At 39.1% G+C, this 14489-nt stretch overlaps 2 protein-coding genes across 2 annotated transcripts; both read right to left on the bottom strand.

Annotated features, from left to right (window-relative positions):
• Positions 1 to 954: 954 nt before the first annotated feature.
• LOC146582619 (platelet-derived growth factor receptor-like protein) lies at positions 955 to 3568 on the bottom strand. Its single transcript, XM_085245536.1, has 7 exons — positions 3374 to 3568; positions 3017 to 3162; positions 2794 to 2936; positions 2541 to 2688; positions 2117 to 2414; positions 1800 to 1939; positions 955 to 1355 (listed from the first exon to the last, which is right to left on the bottom strand). The coding sequence occupies exons 1-7, from the start codon at positions 3453 to 3455 to the stop codon at positions 1149 to 1151; spliced, it is 1164 nt and encodes a 387-aa protein (XP_085101662.1). The 5' UTR covers positions 3456 to 3568; the 3' UTR covers positions 955 to 1148.
• An 856-nt stretch (positions 3569 to 4424) lies between these two features.
• On the bottom strand, positions 4425 to 11521 carry LOC146582618 (cationic amino acid transporter 2-like). Its single transcript, XM_085245522.1, has 12 exons — positions 11489 to 11521; positions 10767 to 11196; positions 10165 to 10318; positions 9927 to 10086; positions 9653 to 9789; positions 7142 to 7364; positions 6495 to 6631; positions 5753 to 5855; positions 5540 to 5673; positions 5235 to 5401; positions 5051 to 5159; positions 4425 to 4961 (listed from the first exon to the last, which is right to left on the bottom strand). The coding sequence occupies exons 3-12, from the start codon at positions 10229 to 10231 to the stop codon at positions 4831 to 4833; spliced, it is 1368 nt and encodes a 455-aa protein (XP_085101648.1). The 5' UTR covers positions 10232 to 10318; positions 10767 to 11196; positions 11489 to 11521; the 3' UTR covers positions 4425 to 4830.
• Between the last annotated feature and the right edge of the window lie 2968 nt (positions 11522 to 14489).

The raw sequence follows: 14489 nt of genomic DNA, 5'->3' as shown, positions 1-14489 counted from the left end.
GCCACAATTTATTTATTTTTTGGACTATGTCATCAGAGGGGCTCCGTAGATTCAAGTCTAACCAGAAACTAACCTCTCATGTGGTATCGCTAAAACACTGGAGTGCTGACTTTTCTGTGGGACTCTGTACAATAATAAAACGGTTATCTACAACTTTATTGTACACACATGAATAATACTTTGGGGTTAATGGGGAACAAAATGGTAGAAAAGGAAGTCATAGTGAGGGCCAGTTTCCACTTTTTATCTCTGAAGTGCTTGTTAATTTATCACAACATCCATCCATCTTCTTCTACTTGTGTAATTCAACAAGGAGAGCTGGACGCCAATCCAAGCTAGTGAGAAGTGAGGTGCACAGGGTGACAGCACATCACAATACACCCGTTTATAAGGGAAACCTAGATAGTACTGGGTTGTTGCTGCACAGCCACGACGTGAATCCTCTGTTGGATGGATCCATGCTTTAAACAGCATAAACAGCATGCTGTTTATGCCACCAGAAATCAAAATTTATCAGGGCAGTTAACCTTCTCCTAACCTTCTATTGAGCAGTTTAGCCTCAGTTTCCTGTTGACATTAGCCACACCCGGCGTGGTCTTCTGCTGCTGTAGTCCATCCGCTTCGAGTTCTGAAGTGTTGTACCTTCAGATATGCTCATCTGCATACTTTGGGTTTAACACGCGAATATTTGAATTACTGTTGCCTTCCCAGCTTAAAGCAGTCTGACCATTCCCCTATATCACCAATAAGACATTTTTTCCTCCAGAGAAATTTGAGATATTTTATCTTTTTCTAGGGATGGCCGTGCAGGAAAATCCCAGTAGATCAGCAGTTTCTGAAGTACTCAGACCACATTCGAAGTCACTTAAATCACCTTTCCCCCCCTCTTATCCTGCGTTTACCTTTGGGAGGATCTTTCACAATGACACGACTGTCAGGCTTGTGAGTGTATGGAAATAAAAGTTTAATATACAAGCATTTACCTAAACAAACACATTTCTCTTCTTGAGCAATACAGTTTGGAGAGCATAATGTTTTGTTGTGATCATATAGTCTTTAAAAAGAAGAAAAAACATTTAATGCTCAGACAGGGTCAAATCCCAGCTGTGATCTCTCGCCACGACTTTCTGTCTGTAATGTCATCCAACTTATGGTTTCTTAGGTTTGGCTTTAGGGACCACTTTAATGGTTGTGGATGCTGATTTGGCTCCTTGCATGTTCTGAGCAGTGCAGGTGTACGTTCCTTGGTCCACGTCTCTAACTTCATCCACGAGGAGCACAGACTGAGACTGCTGCTGAGCAGTTCCTCCACTGACCGGAATAACACTCTCCTGTGTGTATGGAGGTCTCCCAATCTGGACCAAGCATAGGAACACACACACACACACACACACACACACACACACACACACACACACACACACACACACACACACACACACACACAGCACAGGAGTAAACATTACAATGAGTTATCATGTTGCAGTTTATTTCCTCATGGCTCACCAATAAAGACATATCTATTATATTCCTGTTTAATGGGGATAAGGTTCAGGCAGTCCATAGGTTGAATACTTTTTGACTAATAATAAACTCGCTAAAAAGGCAACGCAAGCTAAACCGACTGAAGATATTTGCCAACTGCAGGACTTTTTTTGAGTAGTATTTCAGTTCACAACCTAGAATTCATGTTCATACTATTTCAGAAAGAAAGCTTATTAGAATTAATACAAAAGCCATACAGAACTAAGCTAAGTTTGTATTAAAGCATACAAGCCCTGTTTCCACGAGTGTCTGACCTCTTGTCCTGGGTAATCCCAGGTGAACTCTATGGCCACGTCTCGTTCTCCCATCGCAGAGCAGGTGACACGTAGATTCTCCCCCACAGTCACTGTGCTCGGTGACGCTTGGATCACTGGAGCGGGAGGAGCCCTAGGATCTGAGAGCAAATGTGATGTATTAGTAAGTAAAATGTTGTGTCGTCACCAGTAATCCTGTAATTAAGGGTAATTTTCATCCTTAATTTTCAAAAGTTTTCATTGATTTACAATTAAAAAAAAACCATAAATTCTAAAATTCTGAAAAAATTTCTAAAATTTTGAAAACGTGAACTCACAGTTAACATAGATGAGCATGTACTTCATAGAGCTCTGCCGGAGGTTTCCCAGACTGGCAACACAGTACAAAGCTCCGGCATGATATGGCCGAGGTCGATGGATTGTGAAGCCCTTCTTGACATCAAAGGAGATCTCCCTCCTGTCCACGTCCAGCTCCACAGGTGGGTACTCACGGTGCAGAGTTACTTTAGCCTCAGGTGACGTCACCTGGCAGGGTAGGACTGTAGGCCAGTTGCTCCTCAGCTGAATCACCTTGTAATAGTCAGACGATGGAACAAATAGTTCTTGTGGATCTGGTCCGTACAGAGAGGCGATATGGCAGATTTATGATAAGATTATTAGAATGTAAAAAAGATTCCTGTCAAGTCTGCAGTTCAGAGAAATGCAAGCCTAAGCATCAATAAAATGTATTAATCACACCTGGAAAAAGACGAAGACTTTAACAGCTTTGCTGTATTCCTTCCTGCAGTCAGTGTCTTCACAGTACATTGGGTAGCATGTGTACTCCCCCGTGTCTGCACCAGTGGTGTTGACCAACGTCAGAACCCCATATCGCTCATACTGGACAATTCTGCACAGCCAGAGCAAAAAGGAGCGAAAGAACACATTTACTTCCTTACTTACTCAAGCTTATACTGCACTTTATGAGTAAAGATCTGTAGACATGAAAAGTTACCTGAGCCTCCCATCATTATCCTCCTCCAGGTATGGGGGGACGCTCCACTGCACAGGTTTGCCCCTGCACCTCAGCTCCAGAGTATCTCCTGTTTGCACATTTATGGTCTCACCCACCTTCTTAAACTTCCCTTTGTTTAACACCTTTATTAGTCAGACACAGACATGTACTTTAGTCGTGAACTTTGCAAAATCAAAAAGTTAATTTATAACAAACGTAATACCTGCGTGAGGAGGGTCTGCTCTGCACGTGCAGCTTTGACCTTCGGTTTGACTGTTATCGTTCTGGGCCCTTTGTTTGTTGATTTCTCATGCTTTGGTTTCCTTGGCTTTGGTGTCCTTCCCGGAACAGCCTTCTGCTCTTGGGCATCTTTTTGGCAATATTATACACAGTACGCAGAGCACATGTTTCAGAATATTTTACAAACAAAGACAAGGCTGCTACAAGTGAGAAAAAAGTATCATTTTTGCTTCTAGAATAAGCCACATTGTGCAAAAGACAGAAAGAAAATTGCCCTCCTCACCAAATCTATGAATATCACGTTCACCGAATTGGATGACAAGGGACTAATGTCACTTACCCAACTCGAAGATTAAGGCACAAGTAAGGAGAGCAATGAGTACCAGCCTCCACTTTGACCCAGACATGTTCGCCAAAGGCATGGCTGATGAGCTGATTGTTAGTTCATGGAGTTCAACCCAGAGAAATATACAACAGAAATGAAAAGGAGAGAAGAAGAAAGAGAAGGAAGGAGGAGGGCAAAGCTTGCAAAGTGAGCAGTCTGCTGTTTATTAGAGTCACGCAAATTCCTTTTCCTCGGAGTGGCATTAGTACCCTAAATTCCATCAGTGTGGCTCAATGGAGGCTTTCAAGCCTGTCCGAACCAATGAGGGTCCAGAGAATGAGGCCCCTCCAATCTGGAATGGCACAGCCTGTTTATTTAGCTGCCGGACTGTAAGTGTACTAGCAGCATGAGTCTGAGCCTCAGAAACACTGCCTGGAAAAGGAGCATTTGGTGTTTAATACACTTTATGTCCTTCATTACTGTTTTTTATGGGTAAATAAAAGTTTTGTCTCAGTTAGCTCTAGAATAATATGTTGTTGTTTTTTAAATATGCCTGAAAGATTTGCACCTAAAATATTCACACATTACTTAAAGTACATTTTTGAGATGTCGGATGCAGTGGAAACAATGTAAACCTTTCCTTGTGAGTGGCCAGCTAAGCTGTGATTTTGAACATGACCGCTATAAGCTTCTTTTCAAAGGTCCTTTTGTTCTCAGTCGACTCTAAATAGTGAGCCATATCTGCTTCTTTGTGCACGTCTGCAGTGGGAATGAACTTATAGTAGTCCTTTATTTTTACCTCTTTATCGACACAGACTGCAACAAGGTAACTCCATATTTAAGTGTTTTACAAAAGCGAATCATTTCATTTTTAATTCAAGTGTACAGTGGCAGTCGTTTAGTTAACAATCACATGCAGTTTCCATATTTACAAATGGAAGATGAAATCCCATAAAAGGTTTTCTGTATCAGCTCTGTAAAATATAAGGTCTTCAGTCAAATTCTGCACATTTAAAAAAAAATATTAAAATAAAATTAAAATAATGTAAAACTGAAATAAAAATAATTTACATTTTGCACTTGATAAGAAAAGTGTAAACCTGTTATTTCAGAATTATAAAAGCAAATAATCTACAGAATATTTTTTCTTTGGAACAGGCTCACTAATACGACAAGATATACAGATAAATATCCTTAACAACAATGTGAAAATCAGTGATAAGTGAAGATCTTCTCGGTCCAAATATATCTTAGGGAGTGTTTCATTTTGGACCATTTAGATAACAAACAGACTGCGTTAGGATGTAATAAACCGTCAAGTTAACAAGTTATCAGGCCATTTGCTTCGGTGCTGTCGTAGATTGAAGACTGCTGAAAGGCAGCAGCACCGGTGCATCTCAAGCAGTGGTTATAAGTTAAAGCAAGTCGCTCACTGTAACATCTCAGTTTATCTGTCTTCACCCCGATTGAGCTCAGAATTTCTCTTCTTTCATACTATCCTTGTCTGTTTTGCCGCTGACTGTTTCGATCTCTGCGTGGTCGGTCATGAGTCGCTTCCTCTGGACGCTGTTACGCATTCCATAGATAAAATAGATAAGTAACCCTGCAGAAGAGAAGAAAAGAGAAGAGTGAGGGTCACCCAGCTAGATAGCATCCCTTTAATCCTCTCAAACAAAAATATACCCATCATACCTATTAGCATCCAGACAGCATATCTGATCCATGTTTGACCGCCTAACTGCACCATCAGGTAGACATTGATTAAAGTACTCAGTAAGGGCAGAAGAGGGATTAAAGGTACCTGAAGAAGGAGAAAATGCAGAGATGTGAGATTCCTAGTTGGTGATTACAAGAAATTACTTGAACCACTTCTTACCATGAACGATGCCTTCGTGGGATTCTCTGGGTGTCTCCAGATGAGGAACAAGTTGACCAGCAGGAGCACTCCAAAGATACAGACAAGCACGATGCTCCATGCTTGAGTGTTGGCAAGAGCTTCCATGCCTTGGCTCAGAGTAATGCACAGTGCAAGAATGCACAGAACTGCAGTGGGAAAGTAAAAGACGAGAAAGAAAGATTAGAGGCGAGAAAGCCCGTCATGAACCTGTTGCTGGTCAAGAAAAGAACTTCAGTGCTACAGAAGCATCAGTAAAGATGCCTCAGTGATGTTTTCTTACTTACTAGAAAATATGGTCAAGAGTGTGACTGTTCGTGCTGTGGAAGAGTTGGGTGTTTTTGGAGGTTTGAAGAAGCTAAACTTTTTCTTTGATTCTGTGATCTTAAGTTCTGTGTCTTCAGATGGACCCACCTGGTACCTACAACGACCACAAAAAATCAGTCGATTTGCACAGCAGAGTGAATACATAGCTGCAGGGTGTTAACAGATAAATGTACCTCAGTATCAGGATGCATACTGCCACGAGTGTGTAAGCAAACAGAGTACCAATGGACATCAGTTCCACCAAGGCATTCAGATCAAACAGTAGAGCCATGATGGCTAAAGCCAGGGAGAAAAATGGAATTAAATGTTATTTCTAGCCCATAAACCTCGACCTCTGTGGATCATGCAGAACAGCATTAGCATAAGTACAAAATATTATACACATGACACCTACGGGAGTTGCTCTGCTCAGCTATAGAAACCTACATCATGAAGCTCCTGGCACACAGTTTTTGTGCTGATGTTAATACCAGAAGAGGTTGGAGTCATCAGTGTTGGTTACTTTTTCTATGGTGGTATCCTATTACAGTACTACAGCATACCACTTAAGTCCAGTAAGCTCTTTAGAGAAATGTTCACACGCGATTGTACAGGCAGACTGCATGGCTGGATTCCAAATGCATATTGCAATGACAATAAAAAGAGCTGAATTCATAGATTAAGAGAGAGAGTTAGAGAGACTTTATTTATCCCCAAGGGGCAATTAAGATAGATACCCTGCCAACCGTACATACAATACGCAAACACACAAGGTGTGGCACAGTACCTCTGTGTAAGCATCTGCAAGCATCATTAAAATAAGAGTTATTACTGGACACATTCAAAAGTATTTTATTACATGTACTATTTTTTGTTTTAGGTTTATTACTTCTATTATATTTACAGTACTTTTATTTATAAAGTGTATACCTGTACCTGCCACAATGCCAGATGATATAGTAGCTATTGCTGGACTGCCTCTGGAGGTGACTTTGGACAAAGGTTTGAAAAGCAGCCCGTCTCTCGCCATGGCAAAAAGTACTCGAGGCATCGGGAACATGGAACCTAGCAGACTGGAAAGACAAACAACAAAATGAATGCAGTGTCCGATTAATTTGTAATCTAAATTAGTCATTTCACAAATCAGTGTCAAAAGGTCACTCTAACTAAACCAACTGATTTGACATATGGCTTCTTTTTAACAGCTTAATCTGCTATGATGACTGAAGTCAGAAGAATGTACTGGCAATTTCATAATTTATCCACCTCGCAAACATCAGAGGCAGTGGAAGAATCATTCACAGCCTCTGGAACCTGACACGTCCTCCACACCTTGTCTGTTAATTATTACTCAGCTGAGTTATTTTACGTTAACGTTACATTTTTAATGAACTTTTTGAGTTAGCTACTGTTTAGTAGCTACTTTTCTAGATTTATTTTTCAACATTTTGGACTTTTGAACATCCATTATAATTTTTCTATTTTTTTCCAAATAACATACATTTATTTTTGCACCTTTTTCTTTCTGACTTTGAGCTTTAAACATCACTTGATCCATGCATGCACTACCCATACTGTCATACCTAGTTGACAGGGCACACAGTGAACCCACAGCCACGGCATATTTGGCAGGACCCCATCCAATGTAGTCAAAGGCTATTGGCAGTGGGCTCGTTTCACTTAGCAGGTAGTATGGCATCATAAGGGTGAGAGCAGCAGACACAGCAAAGTAGGCCAGGAAACATATAAGCAATGAGACCACAATGCTAATAGGGACAGATTTCTTCGGGTTCTTCACCTCCTCTCCTAAAAGAAAGGAAACCAAGAAGTTAGTGACCCCCTTACAAGATATATCTCCTGCAGGAGTTTCATGCATTGTTACACAAAAATCATAAAAACTAGTGGAGAGAATCATCTGCAAATTATGTCCTCAACGTTAAACTTTGTCAGTCTGTTTTAGCCAATAAGAAGTTATCCCACTTCAGTTATTTATTTATTTTTGCTACAAAATGGAATTGTCAAGCATACCAACACAGTTACTGAAACCTGCCATAAATGTTGCGTTAAGACGGAGACAATCTGCTATCTCACTGCAATTATATGAGGTCAGTTTGGAAATTACATGTAATCTGTGTCTGATAACACAGACAGAATTTCAAATCTAACTATTAATCTGCACTTCCTGTTCTATAGGAATGCAACCAGCTGCAGCCAGCTGAGTCCAGTTCCCTCGAGTTTTTCTCATTGACATCTGACTGATGGCAACATGCTGGCAATCTGCCTGCATTTATAAATCAAATGCAAGTTATTTGTAAATTTGTAGAGCTCTCTGAGTGATTACAGTCGGTCCAAGTCCAACCGTGATTATTTACAGGAAGATTGTTCGTTGTTCATATTATTCCCAGAGTGTTGTCCCTGCATCGATACAATATTGCCACACAAAATATTGCGATACAATAGCGTACTGTATCGATTTTTCTAACCCTTTCCCAGCACCACTAAAAAAATAACCCCATAAAAATGTAAAGAATCTATGGTGAAAATTAAAAAGTTTATAAAATTTAAAATAAAAAAGTGGAGGAAGTTTATTTTATTTTTAGTGTGCTTTTTTAATGAGTGTAGAGGAAATACTCATCGTTATAATTGTAATTTACTCCTCTCTGGAAATAAAGCACTATTTCATCCATTATCCACGATTGCAATATTTTTTCCATCCATTCATTCTCTTCCAATTATCTTTGTCCTTTATGTTATGTTATGTTATGTTATGTTATGTTATGTTGTGTTGTGTTGTGTTGTGTTGTGTTGTGTTGTGTTGTGTTGTGTTATGTCGTGTTATGTCATGTTATGTTATGTTATGTTGTTATGTTATGTTATGTTATGTTATGTTGTGTTGTGTTGTGTTGTGTTGTGTTGTGTTATGTTGTTATGTTATGTTGTTATGTTATGTTATGTTGTGTTGTGTTGTCTTGTGTTATGTTATGTTATGTTGTGTTATGTTATGTTATGTTATGTTATGTTATGTTGTGTTGTGTTATGTCGTGTTATGTCATGTTGTGTTGTGTTGTGTTGTGTTATATCGTGTTATGTCATGTTATGTTATGTCATGTTATGTTATGTTGTGTTGTGTTGTGTTATGTTGTTATGTTATGTTGTTATGTTATGTTATGTTATGTTATGTTGTGTTGTCTTGTGTTATGTTATGTTGTTGTGTTATGTTATGTTGTTATGTTATGTTATGTTGTGTTGTCTTGTGTTATGTTATGTTATGTTATGTTATGTTATGTTATGTTGTGTTATGTTATGTTATGTTATGTTATGTTATGTTGTGTTGTGTTATGTCGTGTTATGTCATGTTGTGTTGTGTTGTGTTGTGTTATATCGTGTTATGTCATGTTATGTTATGTCATGTTATGTTATGTTATGTTGTTATGTTATGTTATGTTATGTTATGTTATGTTATGTTGTGTTGTGTTGTGTTATGTTGTTATGTTATGTTGTTATGTTATGTTATGTTATGTTATGTTGTGTTGTCTTGTGTTATGTTATGTTGTTGTGTTATGTTATGTTGTTATGTTATGTTATGTTGTGTTGTGTTGTGTTGTGTTGTGTTGTGTTGTTATGTTGTTATGTTATGTTGTGTTATGTTGTTATGTTATGTTGTGTTATGTTATGTTGTGTTGTGTTGTGTTGTGTTGTGTTATGTTGTTATGTTGTTATGTTATGTTGTGTTATGTTGTTATGTTATGTTGTGTTATGTTATGTTATGTTATGTTATGTTGTGTTATGTTGTTATGTTATGTTGTGTTATGTTATGTTATGTTGTGTTGTGTTGTGTTATGTTATGTTATGTTATGTTATGTTATGTTATGTTATGTTATGTTGTGTTGTGTTGTGTTGTGTTGTTATGTTGTGTTGTGTTGTGTTATTTATGTTATGTTATGTTGGATACATAGTGTACTGGTAAAAGATCCCCAGTTTGATCCTGGGAGGAGATAAAAAATCCCTTTTGGGGTTGTGTCAGTCAAAAAATTTAATTAGGAAGCAGCTGAAAGAAGCTTGAACTAAGCTAAACTGACAAATTGTCTTCTTACCTGTTGTAGCAATGCAGTCAAATCCAACAAAAGCATAGAAGCATGTTGCAGCTCCAGCCACGGTTCCACCAAAGCCATAGGGGAAAAATCCGCCCACTCCAAACTCGCTTGTTGCATTAGCAATGTCAGTTCCGTTTCTGCAGCGGGTAGAGAGCAATACTTTGTGGTTATTTCCAGTTAGCTCATCCAGGAGAACAATAATGCTGTAATTATATAGGTCATGATTTACTTGAGTGTTTTTTTTGTTTGTTTGTTTGTTTTTGCATTTATTTACATGGCAGTGGCGTTTAACACATCTTCCTTGCTGATTTTCCAGTTGGAGATGTCTCCCTTGATGAATCCAGAAATGATCACAAACAGCAGCACCAGGATGTTGATCGCTGTGAAGATCTTGTTGATCATCGTTGACTCTTTGACTCCAAAAGACAGGAGACCTTCGTGGAAAAGGTGGTTAATTCAGCAATCTCATCCTCATTTGTGGTCACCATTTAACACCAGTTTTACTATTTTACCTGACAAGAGCACGATCAGAGCTGCAGCAAAGACATCTGGGTAAGGAGCTAAGCCAGGCAGGCCCATGGCAGCATTTTCTGCAAAGTATTTTGATATGACTCCCCAATGAGTTCATCAAATGTTCGCTCCATGCCAGTGCAACAGTCGATGTCCCTGAGCAGATAGTGAAAAGATAGTTAATGTAATAAACGAATTAATCAGCCATAATTTACCTGCAGCCATAAACAAAAGAAAAAAGAAACTTCCTACCCTCTTTATAACTCAGGGTTTTGAATCACAGTCCTGGTTTATGGGGTTATTATTGGGATTGTTGCAAAGCAGTGATCCCGGTATGTGCTATTGTTAAAATTAATGTAGCAAGAGATGTGACACAGTGAGGTAGAAAAAAAGCAGTCAAGAATTCGCTGCTCCACTGGTTGAAAGGTCACAGTGTTAAATAGTCTCTTAATGGTGGTTGATCATTATGATCAGAGTGTGGTAAAAAGATTATGTTAGGTTTATGCACTGTTTGCATATACAGGTAGGAGGAGAGATCACTAAATCATCAATAAAGGAAGAAAATATCATTGAATAATAGATGTTACAATTTGCATATATTCACCTATGACGTAGGAGAGCAGCAGATTCCAGCCAGAGATAAAAGCAAGGAGCTCTCCCACCGTCACATAGCTGTAAAGGTATGCTGAGCCTGTTTTAGGAACCCGGGCACCAAACTCTGCGTAGCATAGCCCAGCAAATATAGAGGCCAGGGCAGCGATGAAGAAGGAGATGATGATGCTGGGTCCCGCGGTGTCTCTGGCCACCTCTCCAGAGAGGACATAGACACCAGCCCCCAGGGTGCTGCCCACACCGAGGGCCACCAAGTCCAGAGTGGTCAGGCATCGATTGAAGGTGGACTCTTCCCCGTCGGGCTCGAGGGGCTTCCTCCGGGATAGGCTCACCAGAAAGGACTTCACTACGCTGCACGACATACTTCTGTGGGTTTGGATCAGGATGGAAGATGAGTGAACGAGAGAGATTTAAGGAGTGACCTAGTGGGACAAAAGGTGAGGAGTGTTTCTCAGTGAGTGAATAATTGTCAGGTCAGCCTCCGGAAGAAGATTCTTTCTTCTGAGAAACATGATTTTCAAAGTCTATTAGTGTTTTTATTTGTGTAGAAAGAGAACAGAATGCTACTGTAATTAAACTGAGGAACTGAAGAGCACATGCAAGCTGTTAAGACTTAAGAAAATCTGTTTTATTAAAGCTTAATCATTATCACATGACAGCTAACATGCTCTCCTAACACTTGACAGAAGTGAGACTAAGAACACATTCACTTACCTCTTTGGTGTGATCTTGTACCTCGTAGATGTGATAAGAAGTAGGAATAGGATGTGTCATTCGGCTCAGTTACAGTACCCTTTTATAAATGTATCTCGTTATCATTCTCCTGATAAGATAGTGCTGATACCTGAGATTTCCAGAATGCCACCCCCAGCACAGAAATCCACGCCCCGGCTTCAGGATTGCACTTTAAGCCTTCATTCACAGCACAATTACTTCTTTGAATATTTCTGAAGAGTCCAAAAGCTTTATGTGTTAGATGTGTTCTCACCGCAGCAGTGCCTTTCAGGGCTGCCTTTAATCAACTACTGTTCAAATCAAATTAAATCAAATCAAAGTTAAGGCACAGTGAGAAAACAAAGATGACATAGCTTTTTCCTATATTTACTTTAATATAAGATCAAAAATTACATGCACCTATTCTTATTTTTGAGGGTTTCCTACAGATTTCTATATTTAATTTCTATAACAATAACTGTGTCTTCTCAGAGGGCCCTTACATTGTTGTGTCGCTTAAAAACAAGCCTGCGGTCTTATTACTACAGCTATGTTGTGGAGTTTGTCCGCTTGCACTGAAGCAGCTGTATCTCCATCTCAACATGAAGGTGTGAGCCTGCCGCTTTAATGGCCCGGTGAGTTCATGACATGGGGGAGGACAAAGCAGCTTTTATGACTTATTCGGGCAGGAGGCTGCACACTTTGAGAGGCAGCATTTACCTTCTCATCTCCAATCAGGGGATTTGAGCTCTCCTAATCCCTTGTGGCATCTACCTCAGCAGGCAGGAGCTGAGTGGGGAGGAAGCCTGTGCGGTCAAAGTACTTTTGACTAAACTTAAGCATTCATATCTGCGGATCTCACTTGCTGAGATAGCATATCGAGGGTAATGCTTAACTAAAAAATCATGGTTTGTTTAGCCAGATATCCCATTAATCATTGCAGTTAAGCAGTTAATGTTTATAATGTTGTTTTTCGGCTGCCTACTGTGCATTTAAAGAAGCACAGTCATTAAAATGCACAGATTCTTATTAAAGAAAAGGTCAGGGATTTGAAACTGACGTCATATTTTTATGCAGCAGACACACAAGTTCATTACCTTGCATCAGTCCCACGAGGAGTTACTGGTGACTTCAAAAGTAGAGTGGAACGAAAATATCCGTGATGCTGACTTGGATGAAAGAAGCATGACTTTTACAGCGATATATACAAGACCGGCCTGCATGACCCTCCCACTCAGTGGAATTATTTACAAAGTAGCCTTTCTTACTCCCGACCAGTGTGGATCATAATGTGTTCATTATTGCAATGAAGGCACAGGGTGAGAACTGTGAATAGAAAATCCTGTTCAGAATGTGAAAAATGCTTTTGTACCCATTCGTTTGTTGTTGCGCTTCAGATTTACAATTTGCTGTATAAAGTGCACGTATTTGATCAGAAATAACTATTACTGATGTTTGGAAATGTGTCGAAAAAAATATAATTATGTTTTACCAGATGCCTCTATAATTTTGCTTATTTTCTGCCATCTAATAGTGGTATAGATGTGGCTACTCCTAATAATCATGGCTTTGAATAATCTGTGTATGTGGATGTAATCACTGTGACTGCTCCTAATGCTTTATTTCCATCTGTTTTTCTGCTTCGGGATTTGTGTGACATCAGTGAGAGTGAATAACTTAATATGGCACACAACTCTTGCTGTGAGCACAGAAACTCCACCCACACACTGTTTGAGCCATTTGTTTGCAAAGGACAGCCAATCAGACTAGAACAGCTTTAAAAACTTACAGGCCTTAAGCAGTAAGGAGCTTGATTTAGACAGAGGATGAACTGACCTCTTAGGGACTCCTTTAAAGCTTAAACTAAGTACAAGAATAAAGATACGGTGCTAAAAGGGAGTATAATAGCTTTGATGCTTTGTTAATTTTTTTTAAACAAAGATTTAATGTTTCATGCAAAAAAAGAGAGAGAAAGACAGAAGTTTGTTTGTTTTTTGTTTTGTTTTGTTTTGTTTTGTTTGGCTGTAAAAAGAGTGGAAACATCTGGGGAAAAGAAAACAGCTGATACTAGTCAAAGACAACAAGACAGGGAGGTAAACTAAAAAAGAGCTGAGGCTCAAAATACAAGAGAATATTAAAAACAAATATACCAATAAGCAACCTAAGAACCAAGAGAAGCCCCAAAAGACCTCAAAATTCAGAGCTAAAGATCCAGAATCCACAATCATAGACTCATCATAGATGAAATGTTTATTAATGATTACATATCTAATGAATACAGTTTACATAGTTTGAAAATGAATTTGTTTTCATTTCAACAATAAATAAAATGAATATGCATTAATATATATTTCCCATCTCAGCCAGAATGAAATTGTTATGTTGGGTATGCAGTATATCTTCAAACCACAAGAGGTCGCTGTGCAACAAAAGAAATTCCTCTCTGCCGCTTCACTGTTTCCACCATATGGACACCCCATTCTTTCAACACTGGTTGGGGGCGAAGATGAAAAGGGTACACTAAAGGAGAGGAAACCAAAAGAAAAAAGAAAAACATATCAGTGGACTCATTTCATTCATAGATCAAAGCTAAAGCCTCTGACGCTATAGGTTTTTGCCCAATACGTCCACTTTAAAGTTCATAGTACCAGAGGCACAGACCAAAACATATTCTTCAAGTAACAAGGAGTATAACATTCAAATGTAAAACATACAGCGCCTCCAAAACAGGACATTTTTCCTGTTAAACGGGTTGATCAACATTTACACAATGATCTAATTGGTCTAATCTAAAATGTTGCTGAAACATCACTACAGATGTTCATAACCACCTCCCCATCATCAATCTGTCTTTCCCTCCCATAGACATAGCGTGCTTATCTCTGCTCCCTCCCCAACCTTTGAAGAGAGCAAACAGGGTTTAATGTTAATCCTATCTCCCTGTCTTCTGTGCCTCACTGAGCATATGATGTGTGAATTGCATCTGAACACAGTAAATAAG

Source organism: Mchenga conophoros, linkage group LG2, assembly GCF_057382185.1.
Source record: "Mchenga conophoros isolate Kocher_MC1m ecotype Shallow Benthic linkage group LG2, M_conophoros_male_GT1.1, whole genome shotgun sequence".
NCBI classification, from domain to species: Eukaryota; Metazoa; Chordata; class Actinopteri; order Cichliformes; family Cichlidae; genus Mchenga; species Mchenga conophoros.
The sequence above is the reverse complement of the archived record's forward strand: the minus strand, read 5'-3'. Positions and strand labels throughout refer to the sequence as shown.

Coding starts and splice junctions, on each gene's coding strand:
- LOC146582618 (XM_085245522.1), bottom strand. CDS start 10,231: ATGGGCCTGCCTGGCTTAGCTCCTTACCCAGATGTCTTTGCTGCAGCT. Junction 5,856..6,494: donor ATCATCTGGCATTGTGGCAG/GTACAGGTATAC, acceptor CCCTGGCTTTAG/CCATCATGGCTCTACTGTTT. Junction 5,402..5,539: donor ACTCTTGACCATATTTTCTA/GTAAGTAAGAAA, acceptor TTCCCACTGCAG/TTCTGTGCATTCTTGCACTG.
- LOC146582619 (XM_085245536.1), bottom strand. CDS start 3,455: ATGCCTTTGGCGAACATGTCTGGGTCAAAGTGGAGGCTGGTACTCATT. Junction 2,937..3,016: donor AGCAGACCCTCCTCACGCAG/GTATTACGTTTG, acceptor TGACTAATAAAG/GTGTTAAACAAAGGGAAGTT. Junction 2,415..2,540: donor TTAAAGTCTTCGTCTTTTTC/CAGGTGTGATTA, acceptor TCTCTGTACGGA/CCAGATCCACAAGAACTATT.